Here is a 26,897-nt window from a genome sequence, read left to right as displayed (position 1 = left end):
CCCCCGACTGCCGCGTCTGTCCGCGGAGAGCGGAAGAGGCGCGGCCAGCGCGGCGGCGGCCTCCGTACGGCGGGATGGCGGCGGCGCCGCGTTCCGGGGGGCGGCGGCGGTCTGGAGCCGTCCTGCTGCGGCTGCTGACGGTGCTGCTGCTGGCGGGCACGGCGGGCGCCGGGCAGCGCTCCAAATGGCGGCTGCCGGTGTTCCTGGTGAGTGCGGGGAGCGGGGCTGGGCCCGGAGCCGCGGGGCCGGCCGGTGTGGCGGCGGTCGGACGAACGTATGCGGGCGGGAGGCCGCGGCTGCTCCGCGCGTCTTCCTCGGGCGGGACGGCTGCGGTCGGGGGCGTCCCTGCCCGGGCCGCGCCTCTGTGGAGCCGCACTCGGAACTGGTGCGGGGGCTCGGGGCCGTGGCTGCCTCCTGCGCCGCTTGAGCTCTCGCTGGCGGGGTCGGTGGTGGCGGCAGGAGCGAGAAGGCTCGTGCGGGAAATAGTCCGATGGGCGGTGGAGGGAGAGCCGCCCCTGTGAGGCCCGTGGGAAGGCAGGGAAGGAGGGAGGGTCCTCCCCAGCTGGTGCCCGGCCTCGGTGGGCCCTGTGCGGGGGAGGCCGCCCCGCGCCCCCCGGGCGGCCGGGCTGGCGGCCCGCACCGTCGGGTATCGCCGTGGCCTGGCCTCGGCAAAGCTGGGCCGCTGCAGCGCTGGGCTGAGAGAGGTGTGGGCCTTAGGAGAGGTGAAGGGATTTCAGCGCTTCTGATAAACTCCGCGTGCTTGAATTTGTGTGAAGGAAAGCTGTTCTGCCTCAAATTCGGCCGGTCTTTATCAGGCAGTGAGAGTAATGTGCACTTTCTGTGAGGATTTTGAGCTTCAGGAGCAAAACTGAAGGATCGCGGTGAACACTCCTGTTGGTTCTTAGAACAGAATTTTTTTTGTTGGATAGTACAGGCCATCTCATCAGCAAGAAAATGATAATAATTTCAACAAATGTCACATGAAATTGGTTCCATTTGCAGATCAAAAACCTCAAGCCTCTCAAAGCATCTTTAAGAGTATGTTGAAGGGTGGTGAAGCATGACTGGAAAGTCCAGTACGTCTGGCTCTAGATTTAACATTTGCTTTCATTACTGTATTGACTTAAAACTCAGAATGGAAGATTTTTTACTTAAGCTCAATGACATTAAGCCTGATGCTAAAAGATTTTTGCATTTTATATATTTTTTACATATTAGTAGCTCTCTAGACTATTATTGTATAGTTATATAGTTTCTTAGCTAACTTCTCCTACCCTGTTAAGTTAGACAAACACATTCCTAGAACCCTATGATAATCTCACTTCTTCAGGGAGCCAAGGACATTTCACTTTCCCATGTATTTAGACATAAACAATGCAGGGCTAGAAGCAAGGGGGAGGCTTCTGTAGGGGGCTGAACCGAGAGAGGAATTACTTTATTAAGTACTTCTAACTGGGGATTCTCGTCAATTATGCTAATTTGCTGAACTTATAAAAGCGTTGAAGCCCTATATCATGTGTGCACTCTGCCATAAGTGCACCTGGAGAACTTTCAATAAATGGTAACTGCTTTTTATAATTTTTAACTTGTTTAGCTTGTGGTTTTAGGGCTGATAAGGCACCAAGCCCACTAATATCTCTTCCTTTTTTTGTACCTTTGCAGGGGAAGAAGTTTAGCTTTGGGAAGATTCTCTTCAGCAACACCACCATTTTCCTGAGATGTAAGTGGTTACAAGGGATTACCTGGTCTCTCTGCTGTTTGATGCCCTGCCTATTTTTAACATTTGGAACTCCAAACGCTGTGAAGTATTTAACTGCACTGGCTGCAGTGACAGCTAATCTAGCACTGTATGAAAGCCATAGCTCTGATATGGTTGAGTCTGTTAACACCTTGGAGCTTCCCAGTTGTGATCTGTTTAGGTTGTAGCAGAAATGAATGGCTCTATTCATGCTTTTTTCCTGGAGAGGGCAAGATGGGCAATGGGAGCGCCACTTTGTTTCTGATAGTGGATGATCAGGTGTGGGATGTGCTGCACTCTACTGTGAGGTGTGCTTTTCCTATCTAAGATTTGTTAAATTCCTGTGTCTGGGAGATCTGGTGCCAGCTGGACAGGGGCTGTTTGTATTGTAGGGTGACTGATGCGAATACAGAAGGCAATGCTGTTTGAAGCCTTGTTCCTTTTTGCTGAGTGCTTCTGGGAGTGGTAAGGGAATGTTGCAGACTATGGTAGAGCTCTCCTGAGAGGTGTTTTGTCCTCCTAATCTCAGTGTGTTGAATGTACTACTGAGCAAACATGTTGGCAGCCTTCCCATTGTTCTGTGCATTGCTCTTTGCTAATCTGGCCAGGTTTATGGGTTATGTAGGTTACTGCTCCAAGGAAAGTTGTTGTGAAATACCCTCTTACCTGTGAACATGAGGACAGCATCTAGACAGCAATAAGATGTTATAGAAGTGACTAGCTGATTTAGAAAGGTTTGAAATCTTTGCCATGCACTTTGAGAACTTTTAAGTGGTTGTTTGCACCAGTTTTTACCATGAGGGAAAGCTGTTTAGTCTCTCTCTGGTGTCTGTACTTACCTTGTTGTTTTTTGGGTTTAATTTTCAATACATGCCCTTCTTGGGACAGTGTTTCAAGGAGAGTTGAAGTGCCTCCGTTGATCCCACATGAATCTGAAACAAGAGGCTAGGATTTGAATGGTTATTAGTGAAGGTCCATCACTTCAGGATTAGGGCTTTCCCACCTGACAAGTGTAGCTGAGACACTGAGGTTGGCATCTTACAGTGAGACAATTGCAAGTGTACAGCTGCAGGATGAAAATTAGAAATCTGCTGCTTGGGAAAAGGAGGAGGGGTTGAAAGGGCATTTTGGTGCTTTGGTAGGTTTTAGGCTTTCTTGTCTGAAGTTTAATAGAAATAGCATACTCATAGTGACATGGCATCTAAGATATGGGTCTCTGAAGTGTGTGGTAAATCTGCTTGTGCCAAAATAACCAAGAGAAGGAACTAAGGCATGGAAAAAAAATTTATTTGTTGTAAGGCAGATCTGTAAGTAAGAATTCAACCCCTTGGCTCCTGATGTGGAATTGAATTACACTGTCAACCTTTAAGCAGGCATTAAGCCTTTAAATTCCTTAGTGAAGACACCTGTTTTACATACCAGTGTGATTAAAAGATTTACATGAATTTGGAAAATGAATCACTAAAAGAGGAAGGAACAAAGGCTGTGAACTTCCTCATTTTCTCAGCCTAGATGAAACTTAAACTGCATCTGATACTGGGAAACTTCAACTTTGTGTGGTTTTTCTTTTCTGCCCACGTCTCTGTGCAAACTGGTCTCCTTTTGATTCCTGTGTGTTGCCTCTTCTATCTGCTGTTTGTGTGGACAGTATGACAAACATGATTGTGCATGGGTTGTTCATGGTTTCCGTGTGCACCTGCATCTCCTTATCTTCTTTTTTTTCCCCTCTTCTTGGTTTTTGATTTTTTTTTTTGGTATCTGTATGGCATCTTGGTGTCTGATGCTTTCTGCTTCTGACTGGGAAGACTGTTGCTGGCATATAGTATTGTGAATAATGAATTTATTTTTATCTACTTTTCTGAAGGGCTGTTCTGGAAGGCATTTAGTTTCTTGTATAGGATCATGATAGAAATCCTGCTCTCTGTAAATGAGTACAAAGACTGCATTCAAACGGAATGTTTCTGGCTTTTGTTTGAAGGCTGAGGAACTTAGATTTCCATATTGCTGAATTCAGTAAATGCCATGGATGCTTTTTCTGACTTTTGGAGTACTTCCTTTTCAAGGTCTCTGTAATTTTGATGTTTGCAGATATTGCAGATTGTTCTAGTGACCTGTTTTACCTTTATGGGCACTACTGCTGAATATATAGTTGCTTATTTGTCACAGACAAAAACATATTTAAAAAGGTATTTTTGAATCTTATTTTTTGCTAGCACTTTTTTTGAGATACTCCTCATTTGATCAGTTATATTAGAAGAGCCTATATCATCAAAGAATTTGCCATCTGTCCATGTCACTGCAATGCTTGTGCTGCCTTTTAGTTTCTTTGTTGTGCCCTCTGCAACATCTAGGGTGATGTGGAACATGTATGCCTTGTTTTCATGCTTACTAGGTGTCATACGGAAACTCTATTTTTCAGTGATTTTGCTTAAATTTTTGGTGTTAGAAACTTGGTTATTGAGTTTTTAGCTGTACATATACGTGCTTTAGTAGTCACGAGGTGTAAAGTGGGATTAGTCAATTAATTCTTTGACAGGGTTTTCCTTCTAATTGCTTTATCTACCTGTAGTGGTCATTATGCAAACATTCATTGAAAGTGTGCATGTAACAAAGTTGTGGATGCCTCCTCTGAGATGAATGTTGCCTGTGAAGTTGTGGGAACTTCTTAGCCAAGTATTCTGTTAACTCAAAAGAGTTTTGCCATTTGGTGTCTGGGAAAACACAAATGTAATCATCTAAATGGCTCTTCCAAAACTCTAAATAGTCACTGCTCATTTTATTTAAGGGTGGAGCTTGCCTTCTTAATGTCAAATTCTCTTCATGGGGCTTTAGTTTGAGATTTGAAACACGAAAACCTTTCCTTACCAGGGGGAAAGTCTTGTGTTTCATTTTTCATGCATGTTATTGTTCAGTAAATTAAAGTGGAAAGTTGCCTTATTGCTGTTTTCGGTAGCCTTGCAGCTTGACAGCATGGGCTAATGTATAGATTGTCTTTGGGGGGTGGATGTTGACGGGCAAAATCTTACCTTCATTTTCTTGGTGATGTTTTTGGTATATTTAAATTATATGTGGAAATTGCTTAGTATTATCCTGTTCCTAGCTTTCTCTGCCTGTTACGTGTGCCCCTATCTCTGAAAGGGAGGCCCTTTTTTGTGTTGTAGTCACTGTGAGTCACTGCTGTTCTCCTTGTTTGGTATTTGCAGTTGCTAAAACATCCTTGATTGTCTTCAGAACAAAAAGTTTCTAAATGATCTTCTGCTCTTTAATAGAATTGTATAATGGTGTAATGGAATTCTGTTCGCATGCATCTTTCTTTCACTGAACAGTAATGAATTACTCAAGGAAAATATTTTTCTATTGTTTTGCTTTCAGTTTCATGTTTAAAATTGAATTATGATGGTTTCGCACAGAATGGGAGGAAAAACCTGGAAGAAGGATGGTGTCTTACATATCTCATGTTTGATTTTTTTGGTTTGTTTTGTATTTTTTTTAGTTGAAGGGGATGAAAAAGCTTGTGAACCCTCCGAAGGTTTCAATGTTACTTGGTACTTAAGATACTCTGACTGCTACAATGAAGTCTTCAACTTTGGGGTAAGAATTGCCTGGAAAAACATAGGTTATGATTTTTAGGGGAAAGCACATCTTGGGAGGAGGGGATTAGAGATGTCTCCCTTGCATTCACATTATGATTTGGGGCTGCAAGACACATTCTTCCACTGGAAGATAACAAATTTCTGGAATAGAGTTGAAATGATCAACAGCTTGCTGCAGTTGCTGACTTCTTTTGGGCTTTGGGACAGATGGAAGTGTTTGTCAAAATTGTTTTAAACCCAGGAGCTTAAGTAAGTACATTGACTCTAGAATGAAGCGTGTGAGTTTATGGTAGTTGAAAATATTTGCAGTAATGCTTAATGACAGTTAATAGAAAAAAATTGAATATTTACATGTTAAGTCTAAATTCTGTTCTTTATGGATGCACATTGCAAGTATTAGGAATTTGTACAAAATGTATAGTGTTTCTATCAAATGTGATAGAATATAATTGTGCTTTCTATGGTTAATATTTTTCCATGTTTACTTGAACTATTAATTATGACAGTTATAACTACTAACCTAACTCAGGACTGAGTCTTCACTCTTTAGTATAATAATGCAGAGTTTGTTTGTGTAGACTGAAGTTTATGTTGTCTGCTGCGCTTCCACTTACTAATTCTTACTCAAAGCCTGTGTACCATCATTTTTATAATCTTGTGTGGTTTTGATGTCTTTGTTGTACTAAATTTGATTCAAGAGTGTGTGCAGAGTGAAACTGTGGAGCTCTGCAGGTCTTGCAGCTGTCTACTGAGATAAACCTACGTTCTCCTCTGGCAGGATGAACAAGCAGATAACTATTTTGGGACTACGGCTGAAGAGCATCCGGGTTGGTCAGGATACTATGCCACTTCTTCTCTCTCCTTTAAAAACTGCTCTGACCTCTTCAGGCCTCAGGTATGGGTAGAAACCTCAGAGTTTGTTCTCTTGTCTTATACAATATGTAGAGAAGGTGGTAATTCCTATTAGATCTGTTAGCTCCTATGTAAGTATCAATGTAGGTTGGGAGGTACTTCTTTTTATCTGTTTATGACAAGCAAGCTGTGATGATGGTTTCTTAGTTTTGCTTCACTTCTGGCTTGCAATTCAACATTTTGCTCACAGTGGTGAAAAAACCCCAACCAAATAATTGTAAAGTGCAATGCTTCTTTTTGTTTGTGGTTTTCTATTCTGAATTTGTTTCATTTACAGGAGGCTACTGCTAGTTGAGTAGAAGTGGCAGCAAAGTAAAGATCCCACTAAACTTGAATCAATAAAGGACTGGCATTTATTACTTAATTAATGTTCATTTAGAATAATGGAAATAAGTGTTGAAAAATGAGTTACTTAAGCAGTGATAGCAGCTTAAAAATGAAAAATAGTAGTGCTAGAACATATTTGGAACAATTCAAGTGAAAGTGAGAAGACAATGCAAAATTAGGGTAGGGAACTAATGTGCGGACATCAGCCCTACACCAGCTGTATATCAGCAGGCTGATGACAATACCAGTATGATATGCTGTCTTTCTTTAATGATATACTTAAGAATTGAAGGCAGATTATGTAATGTTGCATCTGTGTTCAGTCATTCCTCATTTAGACAAAAGATTATGGATAGAAAATACTGGGAAATCTCATAATTATTGAACCTAGTGTTTTGGGTTGCTTTTTGGTATTTTTGGTTGCTTGTTTTTTTTATTAAGATGAAAGACTAATGCCTAAAAATGACTTTTAATGATCTGCTTGCATCTCTTATTCCTTTGATGTGTGAAAATGGCTTGAAAGGTTTTTAAAAAGAAAGAAAAACTGTGTGCTGCCTGTTTTTTGTGTTTAATAATAAAGAGATGTCAGTTCTACTTTTACTTGGTTTTGTAGAAGAGATCTTGTGGGTTTAGCTGTATAATGTGAACATTATAATGAACAATAATCCTAACTAAACATGCTTATGAAGGTCTTTAGGGTTTTAAAAGTCTTTAAGTAAGTTTTCATCCAGTTCCTCTGAAAAGTCTACTGAATTTTAAACAATATATTCTTCAGATGCTAATTTCTGAAATTTCATAGAAATTTCTTCTCTAGATAGTTCAGCTTTTTTCTTGTGGTATAGCAGTTTCACTAGATTTTGCGTCATCATAGTTCGGGAGAGTTGGCAAAATCTGGATCTCTAATAGGAACTCACTGGTCTAGGGACTTATTTTTGCACAGATTAAGGCAGAAATACCAAAATTCTGTATCTATTTGTGTAGACTTTGTCTAGTAATGGGGATACCCAACTGATTCATATTTCAAAACCAAAATTAACTTCACTACTGTCACGTCTGGTTTCTAAGAATAGATACCTGTTATTTGAAGGGAGGAAAAGTAACTCTCAAATTACAAAACATTAAGTATTCAAGACTCTCTGCATAAATGGACAATTGTTTGATATAGAAAAATGAAAGCTCTCTAATACAGCTGTTCAAAGAATAATCAAGTTTATTGGAAGCTGTTCTGATAATGTCATGTTAATGTGTGAAGTGCCTGTAAATGTTGAAGTGCCTGTAAAGTGTCTATAAATGCTTTACTTTTCTTATATCGTGCAGATTTTCTATAAAGAATTCATTCATCCAGAGCCTCTCTCACCTGAGAAACGAGAGGTAATTTTCCTTTCCTTCTAATGAGTGAGTGTAGTCATGGAAGAGGTAGTTTTGGCATATTTATTTATCAATTTTTCTGTGTTTTTTTCTTTCTTCCCCCTAAGGGCTTAAAAGATAAGAAGGAGATTGCAGGAAATTACACAATGGTGACAGATAAAACTGTATGTATATTGAATTGAAACATGTCTTGTAATCCAGCAGTTTTGTTTTGGTATGCTTTTTAGAATTTATATTTCTTTGTTTAAGAAATTGCTGGTAGCATATTCTATGGTTTTTTGACATCTGGAATATTTTAGCTTGAAACTAGATAGTTTCCTGTGTGGAAAAACAGAAAACAGAGTTAACTGCTTCTTCTATATGTGAATTATAGAGCTGATACCATTCAAACCAACGGTATAAATTAAAAAATAAATTTACTTTTCCCAATGTAATTAAAATAGTAATTGAAATTATCTTCTTTAAATGATGACTAATTCTTACAGAATACATTTGGTTTTGTCTTTAGTCAGTTTTTTGAAACATTGTACCTAAAAAGTTGACTGATTACTTTTGATTTTCAAATCCCTTAGTATTTTTATTACATATTATGTTCAAGACTTAACCAGGAACAATTTTCAAAATAACTTTGAATTAAATGTCCTGGATGCCAAGAAAGAAAATATATTTCACTCCTTGTGTGCTTAAAGGGCCATTTACTTTAAAGCTAAAGCATAAGTTGCAGTGTGTGCAATTGTGAAGTAAGGAATCAATGCAGCAAGAGAAGGTGGTATTTTAAAGGCAAAATTTGTGTATATAAATTTATCCATTTTCTTTTAAGTTTACTGTGTTTCTAACCAAGTTTTATGTTTAGTTAATATTGCCATAAACTCTTTTTTTTGTACATACTATTCTATTTGCTTTAGGTCTTGTAGTCAAGAGGTTTCTTAAAAGAAATGCATGCTCTTAATACTGAATTTCTCTTGGAGAGGCCGTTATATAAAAAAATCTTAGTTGCAGTTCTGCAGTAGTCATGTGAGTGGCATACATGTAGATGGTCTTAGTTTTAACTTTAAAGCTCTTAGTAAATATTGCAGTTTCTGAGATTGCTAGAGATTCTTCAGTTGTGGAATTAACAGTTTTGTATGCTACAACTCAAAGAGATCTCTGATTTGTTTTATGGTGCAAATATTTATCTGGACAAGGTTCCTCTGTTAGTTCACTGGCAGGATTTGAGTCTTGCAGGTATGAGAGCTGTTTCAGGGACTGTAGTAGTAGCTTCCACAGGAAATGGCTACTGTGGAAATCTTTTCCTCTCAGCTACTTCTGTCTTACACTGTAAAACTGAGCCTTCACCACGAGTTATATGTAACTCTGCAGTTTCCAAGCAATTGAATTCAGCAGGAATCTCTGTGATGGTCCTAATGGTTCTAGACTGAAAAGGAGTATGATGCTTTCTTGAATTCTTTGTAGCTTTTGCAGTACCTTTGAGTGCTTGTCCAGTAAGCCAGTATTAAATTTGCAAAAAAAGACCTGATCACCTCCGAGGTCTTTGAGGCTTCTTCTGGAACCAAGCAACTAAATTTTAAGTGTTATGTCTAATAAGTACATTTAAAGTTTACATATCAGATATTTATTAAAATGTTTTAGGTCTTGGAAGAGACGAACTTTGTATTTACATGGAAGATACCACCCATATATGGCTACTTCTGTCTTTTTCTTGTCTGCTTGACTGTGCACTGTTTACATGTAGATGTTTGGTTTTCAGGCAATGAATGCTGTTATCAAAACTTGGCGAGATGGGCCATATATATTTATTGTGCAAATTGGAGTTAAAGGAGCTGAAAGAACGACACCTTCCTCATATGAAAACAAGCACTTTACAAGTAAGATAGCTCCTTTATACAGTAAACTGAAAATACAGCACCATTTTTATGTATTTCCAGTCTAAGTATTCCAAAGTACTCTTAGTATATGCTGTATGGTTCAATTTCATAAGATACTGTCTTTTACTTCACATAGGTAGAAATATTACTACAGCTCTTACAAGAAAAGAGGTGATTGCTTGTGTCTTGAAGATCCTAAGACTGTTCTGTCAGTTTACTGGTGAAAATCAAGAAGAGTCAATCCCAAGCATTTAAATTTTGATGCTTGGTCTTTTGTTTCAGAAATGTGCAGACCAATGCAGTGATTTATATTAATAAGTCAACATGTAGAAAAAGATCGTAATTATCATCTTGATGTTATAGTATATTTAACAGTGCACTGATAACCTATTCAAACTTTAGAGAAGTTTAAAAATCCCCCTAAAAAGTGAACCTGTGTGTTTCTGAATTTTTCCTGTTATACATGAATCTCCAGCAAAAATTACTCTTAGGTACTGCCATGAGTTACTTGGTAATGGGGTGTGTAATTTTAATTGCATGCTTTTAGCTGAGTATGTTATGAGTTAACTTTCTTTATTAAAGTGCAAGTTAGATTTAAAGGCCATGTGAAGGTGTGGAATTTCTTTACACTTAGTGAAAATCAGTTAAGTCCTGGCTTCTTCCTTTTGGTTCTTGTTCAATTTGGTTATTGGATTGTCTTTTGACAGTGACAGTAGAACTGAAGGGGCCGTATGAGTATCTCTCACTTGCAGACTACCCTCTGATGATTGTAAGTAAATCAGCTTTTCTTTGATCTATAAAATTGTCAGTTGATTTTAATGTCAAGTAAATACTCTGCTGTCATACTTCAGGAAACACAGAGCCAGTGTCTTAGGAGAAAAAGTTACTTAACCGAGGTTGTTTTTCTGTTTGATGGGCTGTTTTTGTTTGGTTGGGGTTTTGTTGGTTTGGTTTATTTTGTACTGAGTACAGGGTAGGGAAAACAGACACAGATTTCAGTTGCTTGCATGTGCTGTCAATACTGTCCTTGTCTGGATTGTTTGAATTAATGGTTGTTAATTTGTTGTGCCTGAAATTATCAGTATTATTAGCTCTAAACTGAGAAGTTTTACTGGTGCTTTTATTCTCCTTAGCTCATATCTTAGAAAATTTGCTATTCTATTCTTTTGTTTGCAGCTACCCTTTCATTTGTCACTTCTTTCTTTGTTCTTTTACAGCTTAATCTTCCTTCCTCCACCAGCTGTCTTACACCCCATGAGGAGGTCTTTAATACTGTCTAGCAGTGAAAGCATAATTGAGCTACAAAGAGCTAATCCCCTTTTCATTCAAAGTGTTATTGACTTGGTTTCTAGTTTCTTCTGTTGAGAAGGCTAAACAATAAAGGAACTTAAAGTGTTTATGTAGTGAAGACAGACTTTAGCAGGGGATCAATAACAAGTAGGTCTCTAGTCTGACTGTATTGGCAAGGGCAGCCTGTCAATAGTGGAGCCTGGCAGCATTTCTGAAACACGCGTTTTACTTCCTGCAGAAGCAAAAAGCCTCCAGCAGCTCTATTGCAATGTAATTCACTGGTGGGAATATCCCATGTGACTGGATTAGAAAAGAATCTGTATCTCTAAATGTTTCCATAGTGGAGTATCTGCATGTGGACTGTCTTGCCTAGGTCCTTACCATTTGAACTGTGTAGATTAGTCAGGTGTGAAAATGTGTAAGGATCAGTAAGCTATTCTCCTAAGGAAGGTGTTTTCAGTTTGTTAAAGTTTTGATGGATTGTGCAGCTAATACCAGCATTTGCTTGGTTTAAAAAAAAAAAAAAAAAAAAAAAAAAAAATCTTCCTTCTGAAAGAGGAGACTGCTTGATTATTGCTGTCCTATGCTTTGACTAACTACTTCCTGCCATTCACTTAATGTTTTACTCTCTCCTAATTCCTCTTCTTAATCTTGGTGTCCTTTTGAAATTTTTAACTTGGCTTGGTATGATTAGAAAATTCAGTATTGAGTAACATTGTCAAGCTTATTGTTTGCTGTATGAGACATGCCATGGAAAGTTCTTCTGAAGCAAGTAACAGTGAACCAAACAAAAATCACAAAATGTTAATATTTAAATGAATGTCTGGATTTCTTTCTCAGCTGCAGGTTTTTTGCTGGCCAAAAACTTGGGCAAAAACTGGGTTTTCTGGAAATTAACTTTTGAGAAAAGTTGTCAATTTAATTGAACAGGGGCTTACAAGCATTAGTTGCTTATCTTTGTTCTGTGGAATGGTGTGTAAAGGTGGCCTGTAAGTTTATTTGCAGAATAATGTAAATGTATGATGAAGTTATTAGTAGAACAGTACATGAGAATGGAGTTTCTAGTACTTGATGATTTGCTTGAATTCTTATCTGGGTGTTTGAAATCTAGTAGCATGTACCTTCCTTAGACAAAAATGCCAGTGAATAAATTGGCAGACTACTCTTCAAGGGAGAAGTTGCGCAGAAATTCAGTTACTCTGATTCCCTTTGTTGGCAGTGAGAAATTAGACTATCACTGTTAAAGAGTCCAAAGAAGACAAATGAAACAATGCTTATTTCTAGTCTATTTAAAAACTTCCAAAGCTGCTATATGTGGGAAGAAAATAGAGTTGTCTTACAGCTGTGGAATGGAAACAAGGTAATTATTTTTCAGGGTCTGAAGTTCCTGTTTCTTTCTTTTTTTTTGTGTAATAGTTTTTCATGGTGATGTGTATTGTGTACGTATTCTTCGGGGTTCTGTGGCTTGCGTGGTCAGCCTGTTACTGGCGGGATCTCCTGAGGATACAGTTCTGGATTGGTGCTGTTATCTTCCTGGGAATGCTCGAGAAAGCTGTTTTCTATGCTGAGTTCCAGAATATCCGCTACACAGGGGAAACCGGTAGGTCACAGTTGCATCATGCAGTTTAACTCGGGGGCATAGCACTAATGGCTAATGCTAAATTGGGGTGGCAGGTACCTGTTAACTATGGGATTGCTTGAGGATTGTTTCAAAACAAAGAACAGGGAACCAGAGTTCTGTATTTTTTATGTTGTAAACATCATGCTCTGTGTTCTTCTAAAGCTAAAATGCTGTTGCTTTCTCTGACTCCTGGGTGTAGTGTCTTAGGTACATAGAATGCTACATTCTGAGCTGCAGTACTGGCTTTAAGTTTAAAATAGGACTTGGTCAGTGTAGCTTGTAATTAATTTCTCACAATTGGTATTGGCCTTGGAAAGATACTTTGAAACTCCTTGTTCAACATGACAGCATTGTAGGTAACTCTTAGTATTCAACCCATAGCCTCATAATCCATCTCAAGAGATTCCCTTTATGTAAAAAGGAATCTCTTTTCCTTCCACTTTGGTTTTGAGTTTTCAGGCTGGATGCATACAAATGAAACTCTGCAAGTAAAATATTGTTATGACTTTGCTAACTGGCCGTACCCATGGTGCAGAAGGTTTTGCTGGTTGACTTGTTTGGAAGAGTATCCAGGCTGGATGTAAAATTTTTCTGTAGCTTTTTTTTTTTATGCCAAGTGACCTATCTTTTCTGAAAGCTAACTCCAGATGTAGGTAATAGATTATATACACTTTAATAGCCTACTTTCTGTGTCTGCTCTCATACTACAATTGCATACAGTAGTTAATAAAACAGAAATTATATTTTAATGACCCAACTTCGTCCTCTTTGCTTTTGGTAGTTCAAGGAGCAGTAATACTGGCAGAACTTCTTTCTGCTGTGAAGCGCTCGTTGGCTCGAACTCTGGTCATCATAGTCAGCCTGGGATATGGGATAGTCAAGTGAGTAATTCTGTTACGTGTTTGTTGTGTTCTGTTTAAAGAGTTTTCACTATTGGTTTTTAAGAATTTAGGGCAGTATTCGTCTCCATGTATTTTGCTTGTCAAAAAGTAAGTACTTGGGTTAAGTGCTCTGAAGATCTAGACTTCTTTACTAGTAAACAGAGATGTACAGTTCCATACTGTGATTAGTTTCCTTTCCATCTACTTCTGTGTGCTACTGTAGGGTGGATTTCTGAGTCATTGTTGAGATGCTCCACTAACTGGAATGGGAGCTTTATGGGCCTGCCTTCTGGGTGAGGGGGAGCTTTTATAAATGGGGGTAGGTCAAGAGTCCCTGATAGGGGAGGGGATCTGCTTTAGTAAGATTGTGGCTCATTTGTCTGTCTACAGCTGTATTCAATGCTAAAAACATATGCTAGGTGGTAATGGAAATGTTTGGCTAGTGTGGGTGTGCTGGGGGGAACTGGAGACTTAATGAAATGGTCATAAAAGGCTAAACAGGTTAACTAAGAAACAGGACTGTTGCCAGTCTCTCCCATAGTCATACCATAAGAGAAAATGAATAGTAAGTTTCAAGCACCATAATAATATTTCTGGATCTAGATGTGAATTGTTACAAGGACCTTTTATTCATACGCTTCGTACCTTATGTTTAGATTCAAGTTGACATGACTTCACTTTTTGTTTCCCACTTAATCTGAATTTCACTTTGTTTCCTACAGGCCTCGCCTTGGAGTGACTCTTCACAAAGTGGTTATGGCTGGAGCCCTTTATCTATTATTTTCTGGCATGGAAGGTGTTCTTAGAGTCACAGGGGTCAGTAATAACTGCTTGAATTATCCCATATGCAACAGACACTACTGATTGTATTTACTTGTGTGAACAGCTGTTCCCCCCCTCCCCCCCAACAACAACCAACCCAAATTCCCACTGCTCCAGTTTTGGAGGCTGTGCCTGGGGAAGAGTGTGTGAGTGGTGCTGCCACTGGATTCGTTAAGTGCATCTCGGGATGTAGATTTCTGTTACTCTGTTTCTGGGATGAAGCATTTAACCTATCGTGTATTTGGTACTTTTCCAGTTTTTCTATGACACTGTGGCTCTGATAGCAAACTTGGCCCTGTCCATGATTGATGCCTGTATTATTTTGTGGATATCCTTTTAAAAACTGCAGAATGTATGACCTTATTCATAGTTTATTATTTCTGTCTTAAAAGGAGTAAAAGGTGTTTTGCTTGTTTCTGTTAGGACTTCAATAAGTTTATGATGTACACGCAAAGGCAAGTTTTGCCTTTTTAGTCAAGCTCATAGTTGAGTGGAGCTTTCAGTTTGTCCATGGATAGTGTAATAGATGTAATTAATACATGTCTAACAAGCTGGTTGCTAGTTTTTTGTGATGGAAGTGGCCAGAGCAATTAATGACAGCAATTGCTTCAGCAGAGACTCCTTTTAACAGTGCTAGATTGACTTAATCTGGAAAATTGCTTCTTGCCTTGCTGGTGGAGAACTGAGAACTGACAATGTGGTATTGTCAGTTCCTCTCTGTGCATTGGACTAAACTCTTGGTTCAAGCCCTCTGTTTCTGTAGCAAAACTTGGAAGTGTTGTGGTGGCGTATTTGTGGTTTCTCATAAAACAGCCTGACCCTCCTCACTTCTCTACTATGTTTTCTTTTCAGTTTGTTCTTATTGGCTCTCTCTTTGTCTCCAGGCCCAGAATGATCTTGCCTCCTTGGCTTTTATTCCCCTGGCTTTCCTAGATACTGCCCTGTGCTGGTGGATATCCTTCACTGTTTTACTTGATGGGGTGTGTTTTCTTTTGAATTTTTTTTTTCAGTCTTTTCTTGGCTGAACTTTTTTTTTAAAATAAGATCCAAGTATGTATTTTTTTCTACTTCTGGTAAAGGTTACAGAAGTTCTGTAATTGAGTGTTCAGGTAAGCTTCTGCTGCCTACTGCTTACTTAGTTTTTGTTGAACTGGATGTGTCTGTGTAAAGCTGCTCCAGAATATAGTCTGTGTGTTATCAGTGTCTCATTGTTGAGTATGAAGGTAATTTGTTCTAGTGTAGCATGTTATGGTACCATAGCAGCAGCCTTTGAAGAAATGACTCAGTTTATGTTTTGGAGTGAAGGTTGTTTAGCATCACCAAACCTAAAAGTCTTTCTGAAAAATTTGAACTGGTCTTGAAGTAAGTGACAAAATGAGGCAGTGTTTATTTTTTTGGTGTCTTGACATACTCATTCCAAGCAACCATAATCTTGTGTGACTTTAGCAACTGACATCAAATGCTGAACTAGTGTATAGCAAAATCCCTGTAAAGTGGTCTTAGTGAAAGCCAGTCACAAAAACTCTATTTAAAATGTGAATAGCTTGCTGCCCAGCTATGACAACCACAGTTCTCCCTTATCATGATGTCTCTCCTAACCACTTGTTTTGTCACTGTGGAAAAATAAAATTGTGAAGGCACCCATATGCATTAAATAGAGTTTAACTAATTTCTAGTTCAGATTCTACTTTTCATTTATCAAAAGCACAGCCGACACTTTCCTGAAGGAATGGGCCATAGTCCAAAATAGAAGTTTGGATACCATCTTTGTCTGACAAGAGTTATAGGTGTAGATGACTAAATAACATGAAAAGGACAGCTTTTGCTAACTCTGGTACCTTTGTCATAGGATGAATCTTTCCTTCTACTGAGAACGGTGTAATTTTTTGGAGGGCCAAGTGTGTGATTGAGAGAGCTGTTGGTCATAAGGTCTGTGTCCTCCTAAGTCTGTGACCAGCTTGTCCCTTCAGAGACTTTTCCTTGACTTTCCATACATATTCATCAGCTTAACTCAAACAATGAAGCTGCTAAAACTTCGAAGGAATGTTGTGAAACTCTCTTTGTATCGGCACTTCACCAACACACTCATCTTGGCAGTAGCAGGTAAGCAGAAAATCATTCCAGTTAAGTAAAACCACTTTTCATTTCCATATAGGGCTTGATTTGGTCACTAGAGCAAGTTTTTAAATTTGGTGACCTTTCTGTAAGTACAATCAAAATTCTTGGTATTTCTAACATTTGACCCGTTTCTAACAGTGGGTCTTTGCCAAGTGTTATGTCAATATTTCAGAGACAGTGGATTGTTAGTCCTTATGTTAATAAGATCAGTAGTTCTATGCAGCTCCTCTAACACAGCACTTTAGTCCCACTTCAAGCTGCCGGGGCAAAAGTTCATTATTATCTTATGCTGTTAACTTCACAGAGATACTGCAATTTTGCTGAAAAGGATCACTGATACTATGGGATTTTTAAGATACCTGAAGATCAGAGTGATTCTTGGAAAAACTGTATTCTTAGATTTGTAACATAATACCCTCTCTATTCTGGAAGAATACAGATGGAATTTCTTTTTCCATTTATAGTAGTGATGAACTGAACTTCAAGAATAAATCTGTTGGTAATTCCAGGTACTCTTCTATCAATACAATGAGCAGAAAACCTCTAGACTGTGCTTTTTTATTTTAACAAACAAGTGAAAAAGTACATTTCTTCTGAACAACAGCTCTGATGAAATTCCATTCAGCACCTGGTTCTTAGTCATCTTAAAATACTTTAGTGGAGGGAAGTCTCTTCTAAAACTGTGCTAAGAGCATAGTTTGAGTGTTGGAACTGTTGTGGGTCAAGATCTGAATGCTTAAGGCATTCAAGCAGCTCAGGTTGTTCAGTTACTTCAAGGTCAGCTTTACTTGTCAAGTGATAATGAAACCATGGTTTGAAGGCTAGATAAAAGTGATATAGGAATAATGAATAGGAATTAGGATTAGGAGTTGGGTAAATACTTCATATTTCATTTATGTGTTGTGTCTGTGAAGAAACAAGAGTAAAAGATACAAGAGTAAAATATATGCCTAAATTTCTGTCTTAAGGTTGGTGCAATAGATCCATCTCTTGTTTTCCAAAACTATTAAATTGAATTTCAAGACTTCAGTATTCAGGTCTTTGATCTTTGTTTGGGAAACACCATCCTGTTAGTGGGGTATTTGAATTGGCATCTTTTGTAGTGATAAGCAGCTTGTTTGTTTGAATATTGCAGCATCTATTGTATTTATCATCTGGACGACCATGAAGTTCAGGCTGGTGGACTGTCAGTCGGTGAGTTTATATGAAATGCTTTCTACAGTTGCTGCCTCTTGATAAGTTTATATTTGGCAATCAGATTGCCATAAAGCACCACATGCTAAAATTCTCACTGTTGTGGGTAATGAGCCTTTTTGACAAATGCCTATAGTTCAGCCTTGGAAAGAGATGAGGATATGAAATTTCTTGCTTCACAACATTTTTCATTTGTGCTGCTGTTTTTCTTGACAGGACTGGCAAGAGCTATGGGTGGATGATGCCATCTGGCGTTTATTGTTTTCAATGATCCTTTTTGTTATCATGATTCTGTGGAGACCATCTGCTAACAACCAAAGGTTCAGCTTTTCTTACCTCTTCCTAAAAATACTGGATTTTAGGAATGCTTGTTTATTCAAAAAGTACTGGTGGGTGATTTTTATTTGCTGTACACTGATCAATAAGGGTACTAAGCAGTTTGTGTAAGGAAAAGTAAACCTAGAGGAGTCACGTACATAAAATCTAGTCTGTTTCTGGTGGTCAACTTATTTAAAAAGAAGCAACTTAAACTTTGATTATGTAGTTTAACATCAGTCATAAAAACAATGAGCTTCACAGAACAATCAAGCCGTGTGCATGTTGGGGTAATGGATCTCTTGGGAGATAAGAGATAGAGTTCTAAGACAGCTTTCATTCTTTCACTTCTAAAGGTTTGCTTTCTCACCGCTGTCAGAAGAGGAGGATGATGATGAGCAGAAAGAGCCAATGTTAAAGGAAAGCTTTGGTAAGAGAAAAAAAATTTTCCACCCAATTCCATTGTTGAAGACACTTCTGTGGAGGAAGGTGTCCTGCTCTCTGGCAAAAATGTTATTACTGCAGGAAAAGCAGAGTCAACTGCCATTGATACATGGAGTTCTAAAGGAAACACTGGCTTTATGTTTAGTATTTACATTGCCTGTTTAATTCTCGGGTTTTCCATTGACACTGAAAACACTGCTACTGCTGTGGTTCCTTTGCTATGTCCAGTGGACTTTGATTAAATATGTCAAGTCTTAGGTTTTAATCCAGTCATGATGACAAGGGTCTCTTGTTAGACAGTGGTTTAGTGTGCAGTTCTCTTTTAAAATCCCATTTAAGAATTTTCATTTATTTTCTGTTCTCTGAACTCTGAAATCTTCATTTTCTACGTTAGGGCCTAGCATAGGAATGTCCAGTGTAAACACAGGCGTGAATATGTTAATTGATGAAATTGTCTGTTGTAAACCCTCTCTTTATAAGCTGTGTAAAAGGTAGGGTCACATGTCTACTGCTGTCTGTCCACAAATCAGTTATGTTGGGATATATCAGTGCTATTTGTCTTGTTTAGGAGGTGAGGAGAAGTGTGTCATCCATTAGGTGCATTTGGCAAAGCAGCGCTATCTGGCTGTCTGCCAGGCTGGGAGATGCACATTGCTTCTCAGCTTTTAAGTCAACCAAGTGGTTGGTGAGGAGTCAGTAGGTAAAATAAAATTTGGGAGTTGCCTGTGTCTCAGAATGATTGAGGCTGGAAGGGACTTCTGGAGGTCATCCTGTCCAAGTCCCCTGCTCAGGCAGGGTCACCCAGAACAGGTTGCCCTGGACCATGTCCAGATGGCTTTTGAGTATCTTCTAGGATGGAGATTCCACAGCCTCTGGGAACTATGTCTGAATTCTATGCTGCTGATGTCTGGCTTAAATAAAAGGACTAGAAATTTATATTTTCTGTGTAAAATTGTAAAAATTCAGGAAAAACTAGGTACTCCCCCTGTCAGGAAAAAATACTATGAGCCTTTCAAAGGGAACGCAGTCTAACTCTGTCTCATTGAATCTGAGGAAATATCCTGAATGAACACTCAGCACTTTAACTTACAGTCTGTGAATAATTATAATTCAGTCACCCAAATCTTTTTTCTTCTTTTGGCTTCAGAGGGAATGAAAATGAGAAGTACAAAGCAAGAACCAAATGGGAATGTAAAAGCAAACAAAGTTGTGAGTATGACCTCTGTACCTCAAATAATATAGATTAGTCTCTTCTTTGTTTACTGCCATTAGTAGCACACAAATATGCCAAGTTTTGAGCCAATAAATGGATGCTTTTTGGTTTGCTTTAGAGTGTGAGTGAGTCAAAGTATCATAAGATAACACAGTACTTCTGAAAAGAAAGTAAATACAGGTTTCTCATGAGATTTCCTGTAAGTACAGTGGTAACTTAAGAGTTTAGTCTGTTCTTTAGGAAGATTTCTGCAATTCAGTATAGATAGAACTGTATAGTACAATATTCTGATAGGGATTAATACATTATTTTAACAAGTTTTTCAGTCTGAGAGGGAGGCTGAGCCATGTTTTAAATAAATTGCCCTCTGTTTTTGAGATCTGTGATTCATTACATGAATGGGATGATGTGTATATTTTTATGTACCTACCTAAATACTTCGGGTGAACATGCATTTTTTCCATGTGACTTATAAGCAAGATATTTTCACTTTCATCAAGGAGGCTGAAAATATGTCTTGGAATCTTTTCATGGAATTCATGCATAAATTTAAAAGTGGAAAGAACCTGTAGGAATTCATTATAATACCAATCATATTTTTTTGTCATTAACATTGTTTTTCTCAAAGGTTGGTTGCAGCTGTATACTACTTACCTGAGGACAGATAACATGCCAATCAAGCTTTTCTATTTTGGTGGGGGGAGGGGGCTGTGTGTGATGGTGAGGACTGTTACAGAGCTCACAGAAAGTGGGTGGGTTTTTCTTTATTCTTTTTTTTTTTCCTCTTGGAATGTGTTTTCCCTAATCCAGAAATCAAATTGAAGCATTTTTCTGTTTGTTTTTAATTTTTTAACTGACATTATAAATACATTGGTTTTTGTCAAGTAGGTTGAGAAGAAAAAGGCTTGCATATTGACAGCATTGTGGGAAAACTTGACTTTTGTGTTCTGTTTAATTTCTGTACTTGTAGCAAGAGGATGACCTGAAGTGGGTAGAGGAGAACGTTCCTTCATCAGTGACAGATGTGTGAGTATTTTTATAGTCACAATAAAGGCAGGTTCCTTGCCCACAGAAATACATTAGAATGCCTCATAACTTGTATGCTGCACTTCCATGGGCAGAGGTTGGGTTCAGCCTGGCACTGGCCTCTGACCCCTCAGTGTGATTACACTTGGCTGTGTTCAGTCTGCTGGGGTTGAACACAGGCCGACTTAAGGAACAGTCTTTCGGAATGTGAAACCATAGACTGGTTTGCACTTTACTAAAGGTAAAACAATATAAATAAATCCAGGAAACAAGGAACAAATAAACCCTCTTTCTAGTGCTCTGGAAAGACCTTTGAGTATCTTGCTGAGTGTAAACCATGGCATAATGTAATCCACTTTTGAGCTTTATTTGGAACGTCGGTTGTCATTTGTGTGCTTATGGTAATGTAGTCAGCTGTATACACTGTTTGTATCTCTTCTGCTTTTAATAACTTCTACATGCTGAAAGTATCAGCGCCTGTGTCTACATTTTTTCATAAAACCAAAGTTCATAGATTGTGTTCACAAATTTGAGCAGGTAATTTTGGCAGAGGATCTGGACTGAAGTACAAAGCTTTGCTTGAACTTAGGTAAAACCAAAAAATTAGGTGAAGTTTTAAGAGGAAAAAAAAAGTGCATTTTCTCAGTTGAATTTGGTTTTCCCAGTTCTAATACTTAGGTTTTGAAGACTGATAAGATTCCTTAAGAGAAAAAGGACTAGACCAGTGTAAGATAGGAAAGGGCACTTTGAGGTAATCTGCTGCAGTTTTTTCTGTTTCTGAGAGTGTGATCAGGGTTGTGAATAGCTAAGATCCCCACAGATGGAAGATCTATTGTAGCTGGGAAGGCTGAAGTGCCAGTGGAACTTGTTTGACTTCTGGGACATGTTTTTACAACATGGTCCCATATTGTAAATGTCTTCAGGGCAGTTCATCAGTGTTCCTGTATGAATGAAGCAGTTTATTTCGTGGCAACTTGGAAATTGTTCAGTTGGTAATGAGAAGCATGACAAAAAAGAATTTTAAAACTGTAAAGGTCATTGAGGATACTCCTTGGGCTCTTCCTTTTTTGTGTGTCTTTCTCTAAGTTCTGCTAAATTGAAAGATCTGCCTTCACTGTTTCTTTTCTGTGCCCTAAAAAGCAGCATAAGGTTGAAAATGGTTGTCAATATGCTCTTACTATGTGCTCTAATTATTTTAACTTTTTTCCCCCCCACTGCAGTGCTCTTCCAGCTCTTCTGGATTCAGATGAGGTCAGTAAAGAAATCTTGAGTTCAAATTAGTCTTTCGACATGCCAGAGGAGTCATGAGTCAGATGATAAGGTCTTGGCTTATTAGAACTGGACTCTGTGTCAGTGCAACAGCAAAATGCTACAAGGGGGGAAGGATAGTGGGAACAACCATGATACAACTTGGTAGAATACAAATATATTTTAAATATGTATTCTAAAATAAGGGGTATATCTGCTGTGTAAGTTGGACTCCTGATTTAAAATGCATATGAGTGTCATTTGTTGTGAATGTGCATTTTCTGAGTAATGTAAACCTACTGGGGAAAATGACAAGATTGGGTATTTTATTTTCCAGGAAAGAATGATTACCCACTTCGAAAGGTCCAAAATGGAATGAAGGAGTAGCTTTTTCTCTTGGAAGCGGAGACACTTCTTTTAAAGTCGCTTGGTGGAGCAAGTGCATCCTGCTGATTTGTCTCTTGATCTCAGCCTTGAAAGTTTGATGCTTTAATGTCATGGAGGGTGTCTTGCTGTGGAAGAAGTTCACAAGGACATTATAAACCTTTTGAAAATTTGAATTTAAAGTTGCTGCAAGTTTGGATTTTTAAGCAATTTACATGTGTACTATTCCAGCACCTTCTGTAACTTTTCAAATATTTAATCTGTGAAACTAAAATTCCTAATGTCTGCTTGAGGAGTTTATATTTCAATGTTACAATTGACATTTAGAGGTGAACTGCCTGTACCTTTTTGGGGGGTGGGTGGGGACAGATAGAAATAAGCACTGAAGAAACAACAGACCCATTTTCTGGTAGATACAACTGCTGTTGTATGTCATGTGTCCAATGTGCATGAGAGAGTTTAGAGAGAAGCTCCTGTCGATGAAGAAAATTAAGATGCCAGGAGGGAAATATTTGGAAAAGTTACAGTGATATGAGTTTTTAACAAAATCAAGTGCAATTTTATTCATAACACTGTGTATGAAAGATTTTCTATTTTAAATGCCATTGACCTGTAGGTAACAGCTGCCTAAAGCTAACACTTGCTGTTGTGGCACATCTCATTGCCGGCAATGTGGTGGATGCCTGGAAAAATGATTTGCCCCTACCTTTCATATGTTGCATGATTTAATTTTAAAAAATACCCCAACAAATAAAACAACCAAACAAATATCACCAGAGCCACTCCTGCAGTGCTCCACACGTGCTTGACTACACATGTTAAGCAGATATTAACTGGATGTTTCAGTAGAACTCTTCTCCCTTTACATGTAACGTCTCCCACCAAGAAGCTGGCACTCCTCTATGAGAAGAGGCATTGCTTTCTAGGGGTGGAAGCACTGCCTACCTTACTTGAAAGAGGATTTATGGGGAGTCCACAGTGCTGGGATAGTTCTGTTCCCAGTGTCTGCTTAGAATCGCTTCCCATGTAAGTGATTTGATGGTGGGCTTTCTTGTCCCATCTGGTCACTGTGGCCAGGAGGTACTCTGAGATCACTGTGTTTCAGTCAAAGTTGCAGGTTTCTATTCTATATAATTGCATTTTGTTTCTCCTTTTGAAATGAAAAAGAGCTTTTGGACAATGTTCTGTTTTTTGCTTGGCTGCAACAGCTAAAGTTGCAATAACTTCCTCATGGAAACCTGTTGTGGACTGTATGACAAAAGCTCTAATTTGGGTTCATAACCTTTAAAACTGATGATTAGGAGGCAATCAGCAGCTGGATATCTAGGAAGCAGATGTGGCTGCTGCTGGAACAGCATAGATCGTCAGATTTTCTTGTTCTTCTCTCATAGCTATGTCAGCAGAAGTGAATATGTGCCTGTACTTCATTAATTGCACTGTAAGGTCTGGTAGCTTAGCTGTAGCTGCTCTTTATCAGCAATTCAAGCTGAAACACAGCACTTTACAGTACAGTAGCTGAGGCACAAGGACATAGTATCTTCTGCTAGCTGTGCTGTGGGGGCGGCAGATGGACAGAGAAAAAAAGCTGTGGCTATAGCGCCTCACTGCTTCTGCAAGAGTTGCTGGAGCTCTTCTGCTATCCTCTTTAGGCCACAGATAGAATCTTTAATTAGAAAACACTTCTAATTTGCTATGCTTAATGGATATAGGTGAAAAAAGTATTACCTCCATGTCCTTTTGGGGAGAGGAAATTTTGTGAAATAAAGCTACACAAAGCTTGCTATTTAATGCTTTTTTTTGGTGGTTCTGTTTTAATTTTTAAAAAAATCCTATTGTTTTGGGTTGTTTGGGTTTTTTGAAACAAATAGGTAAAAATGTTCTTTACTGGAAGCACAAAAGTTTGTATGTACTATTTAATAAAGGCTAGGTAAAGAGTAGAAAGGCTTACATTGTGTCCTTCCACTTTCTTACTCCCTGTTCTCTCACAAGTATTACCACCTTCACAAAGCTGCCTGATTTTACCTCTTTAGTCCATGGTATATATAATGCAGTTATATCCAACAGTTCTTTTATTTTTCTTTTTAAGATTGAAGATAAAGTGGAAGTCTGTCATTTGAAAAGCTAATGGAGATAGGGCAGATCATAAATTTCTGAAAAAAAGTAAAAGAATGAAACAGTTTCCCTAACTGTATTCATAGTTTAATTAATAATTTAAAAATAAAATAAATGTAATAGCAGTGTGGTGCTTTCAGCCTCTGACTACTGGCGGTCTTAGGCAATCCTTGCAGCTTTCTACCCTTCCATTCCTGTACTCACTTCCAGCAGTATTTAAAGTTGTCCAGAATTCCGTGGGGAACTTGTTGACCCCTTAGTTAGCAATTTTTGTTTTTTCACTTGTTTAGCAGAGTTTCTGTATTGCTGGAAAGTAGCATCTGCTTCCTAGCCTAGAGCAAGCATGTGCTGGGACTTGTTTGCAGTCTGTGGGAGAAGTGTGAGAGCCCAGCTCCCACAGAATTGTGCAGGCTATGGCATTGTCATTGCAGGAGAGATAGCAGTGGATGAGATGTGAGTGAGGAGCAAAGGGCGTCTGTGCAGTGTTGCAGCAAGGTGGCCTCTCCCTCAATAGCATGTTCGGTCAGGTACATTGGTTCTACTGAGGGATCTTTGCCTTTTCTGAAACCTGATTTTGCTCCTAAAGACATGTTGGCTCCAGGACTTGGAAAAACTCAGAAAAGCTTCAGCAAGCTAGCTTGCTAGAATGCTTGTAACCAAAAATCCTGCAGGTTGTTACCATTCACTATGTAGTCAGGGAAGACAATTCAAATTTATAACCATTCTTTCAAAAACAAACCATGCAAAAGGGAGAAAAGATCTGCTCTTAGGTCTGAGATCAGCAAGAGTTTTTTAAGAAGCTGTTCATAGTAATGTTCTACTTGCAGAAGAACTAAATGTCTGATAGGAGTTATTTTAGAGCTCTTGTGCCTGGTTAGTTCTGTATGGATTTGTTTGTTTTGTTTATTTGTGAGAAGTAGCTGTTGGAATTGTAGCATATATGTGCATACTATATGGAAAACTGGAAACAGTGAAGAAGATGATGGTGACAAGATGTCCCTGCTAGGAACTCCAAAGGAGAGACTGAGTAAGAGATCACATGGAATGGTAAAGAAACACAAGAGGCTTGATAGGCACAGAGTGAGTCAGGATCATAAGACCTAGGGAAGGTTATGTTTATCTCGTTCTGCAGATGTAGGGGTGCCTGAGTTTGTGGGCTTTATTTATCCTCGTGTTTACTTTATATGGCATTTTATGTTGTATGCTACTGCTTAAGATCTGAAGAGGGTAATGCTTCACAAATCATTTGCTCTCTGGACTACAACCGTATGAAGTCATTATTACCCAGTGTTACTGAAACTGATATTTCACTAAATCAGTGTCATGTTCCTTTTCCTTATGTAGGGATCCTAGGTCGAAGAGACCAGCTACCTGCTTGAACTATAACACCTTTGGCAATTTGCAGTTTTGCTATCTGTGAAGGGGGATGTGACTTAGCAGAGTTATGTGCTTCAGCACAAAATGTTCATTCCTGAGCAGGAAAGAAGTTGGATACAAGAATGCCATGCTTGATCTCCCATTCCTGTGCTTTGATCTTCCAGCACAGAGCATCCTCAGTCCCTGTTGTCTAAAAGTCGTCTCTGTTGGCAAAGATGCTTGGAGAATTTAGCGTGTGCTTTTCGAGTTCGGTCTAGTTAGTTTAGTTTCTAGGTCAGTGATGGTGAATGTTGCACTTCTCCGTGACAAACATAAATGCAACTGTGGCCGATTCTGAAAGGGACAAACTAACAAGTAAAGATTTTCTCCTGGAGACTGAACTTCACTGGCCAAGTTTATAGGATAAATTAATTGCAGTAAAACTTACGACCTCAAAAAATAGACATTTGCTTGCAAGATACGCCTTGCTGTTCTCATCTGGTGGCCGTAGGTTATGCAGGTCAATTTTTGCCGTTGTATCGCGGGTGACTTCCCTACCTTCTCTGGTTTCTGGTAGCCAATGGCAACCGGACACCTCCTGTGGTGACGTTGTGGGAAGACGAGTGTTTCCTACAGGTTGTCCCTGGTTTCTTACAAGTGTCCCCTTTTCGGGCTGTATGAAGATGCACAAGGGTTATGTCAGGGTCCCCTCGGTGCCGTGCCGACCCGCGTTTCCCGTTCGCGCCCGAGCCGCTGGGGCGGGCTGTTTGATGTCGCCGGGGAGCCCGGTTTGTCGGGCTGGGACTGGGCCCCCTTCCTGCCGAAACGCCTACGGACAGTGCCAAGCCCCTCGCGGGGTTCGCGGGGCGGTGCCGGGACAATGGGGCGGGCTCAGCGCTGCGGCGGGGCGGGGCGGTGCCGGGACAATGGGGCGGGCTCAGCGCGGCGGCGGGGCGGGGCGGTGCCGGGACAATGGGGCGGGCTCAGCGCGGCGGCGGGGCGGGGCGGTGCCGGGACAATGGGGCGGGCTCAGCGCGGCGGGCGGGGCCGTGGTGCGGAAGCGGCCCCGG

At 39.4% G+C, this 26,897-nt stretch overlaps 1 protein-coding gene across 1 annotated transcript; it reads left to right on the top strand.

Annotated features, from left to right (window-relative positions):
- The first annotated feature begins 32 nt into the window (after window positions 1-32).
- Window positions 33-24,596, top strand: TMEM87A (transmembrane protein 87A). The gene is made up of 20 exons (XM_082283594.1): window positions 33-206; window positions 1,663-1,720; window positions 5,232-5,329; window positions 6,110-6,226; window positions 7,888-7,941; window positions 8,046-8,102; window positions 9,686-9,803; window positions 10,511-10,572; window positions 12,510-12,693; window positions 13,496-13,595; window positions 14,318-14,411; window positions 15,302-15,374; window positions 16,416-16,520; window positions 17,671-17,729; window positions 17,946-18,049; window positions 18,401-18,474; window positions 19,636-19,697; window positions 20,672-20,727; window positions 21,948-21,978; window positions 22,313-24,596. Exons 1-20 carry the CDS (start codon window positions 75-77, stop codon window positions 22,352-22,354), a joined length of 1,680 nt encoding a protein of 559 aa, XP_082139720.1. The 5' UTR covers window positions 33-74; the 3' UTR covers window positions 22,355-24,596.
- Window positions 24,597-26,897: the final 2,301 nt, after the last annotated feature.

This window comes from Coloeus monedula (genome assembly GCF_965178545.1).
Source record: "Coloeus monedula genome assembly, chromosome: 6".
NCBI classification, from domain to species: domain Eukaryota; kingdom Metazoa; phylum Chordata; class Aves; order Passeriformes; family Corvidae; genus Coloeus; species Coloeus monedula.
Note: the sequence above shows the minus strand (reverse complement) of the source record. Positions and strands in the feature narration are given on the sequence as shown.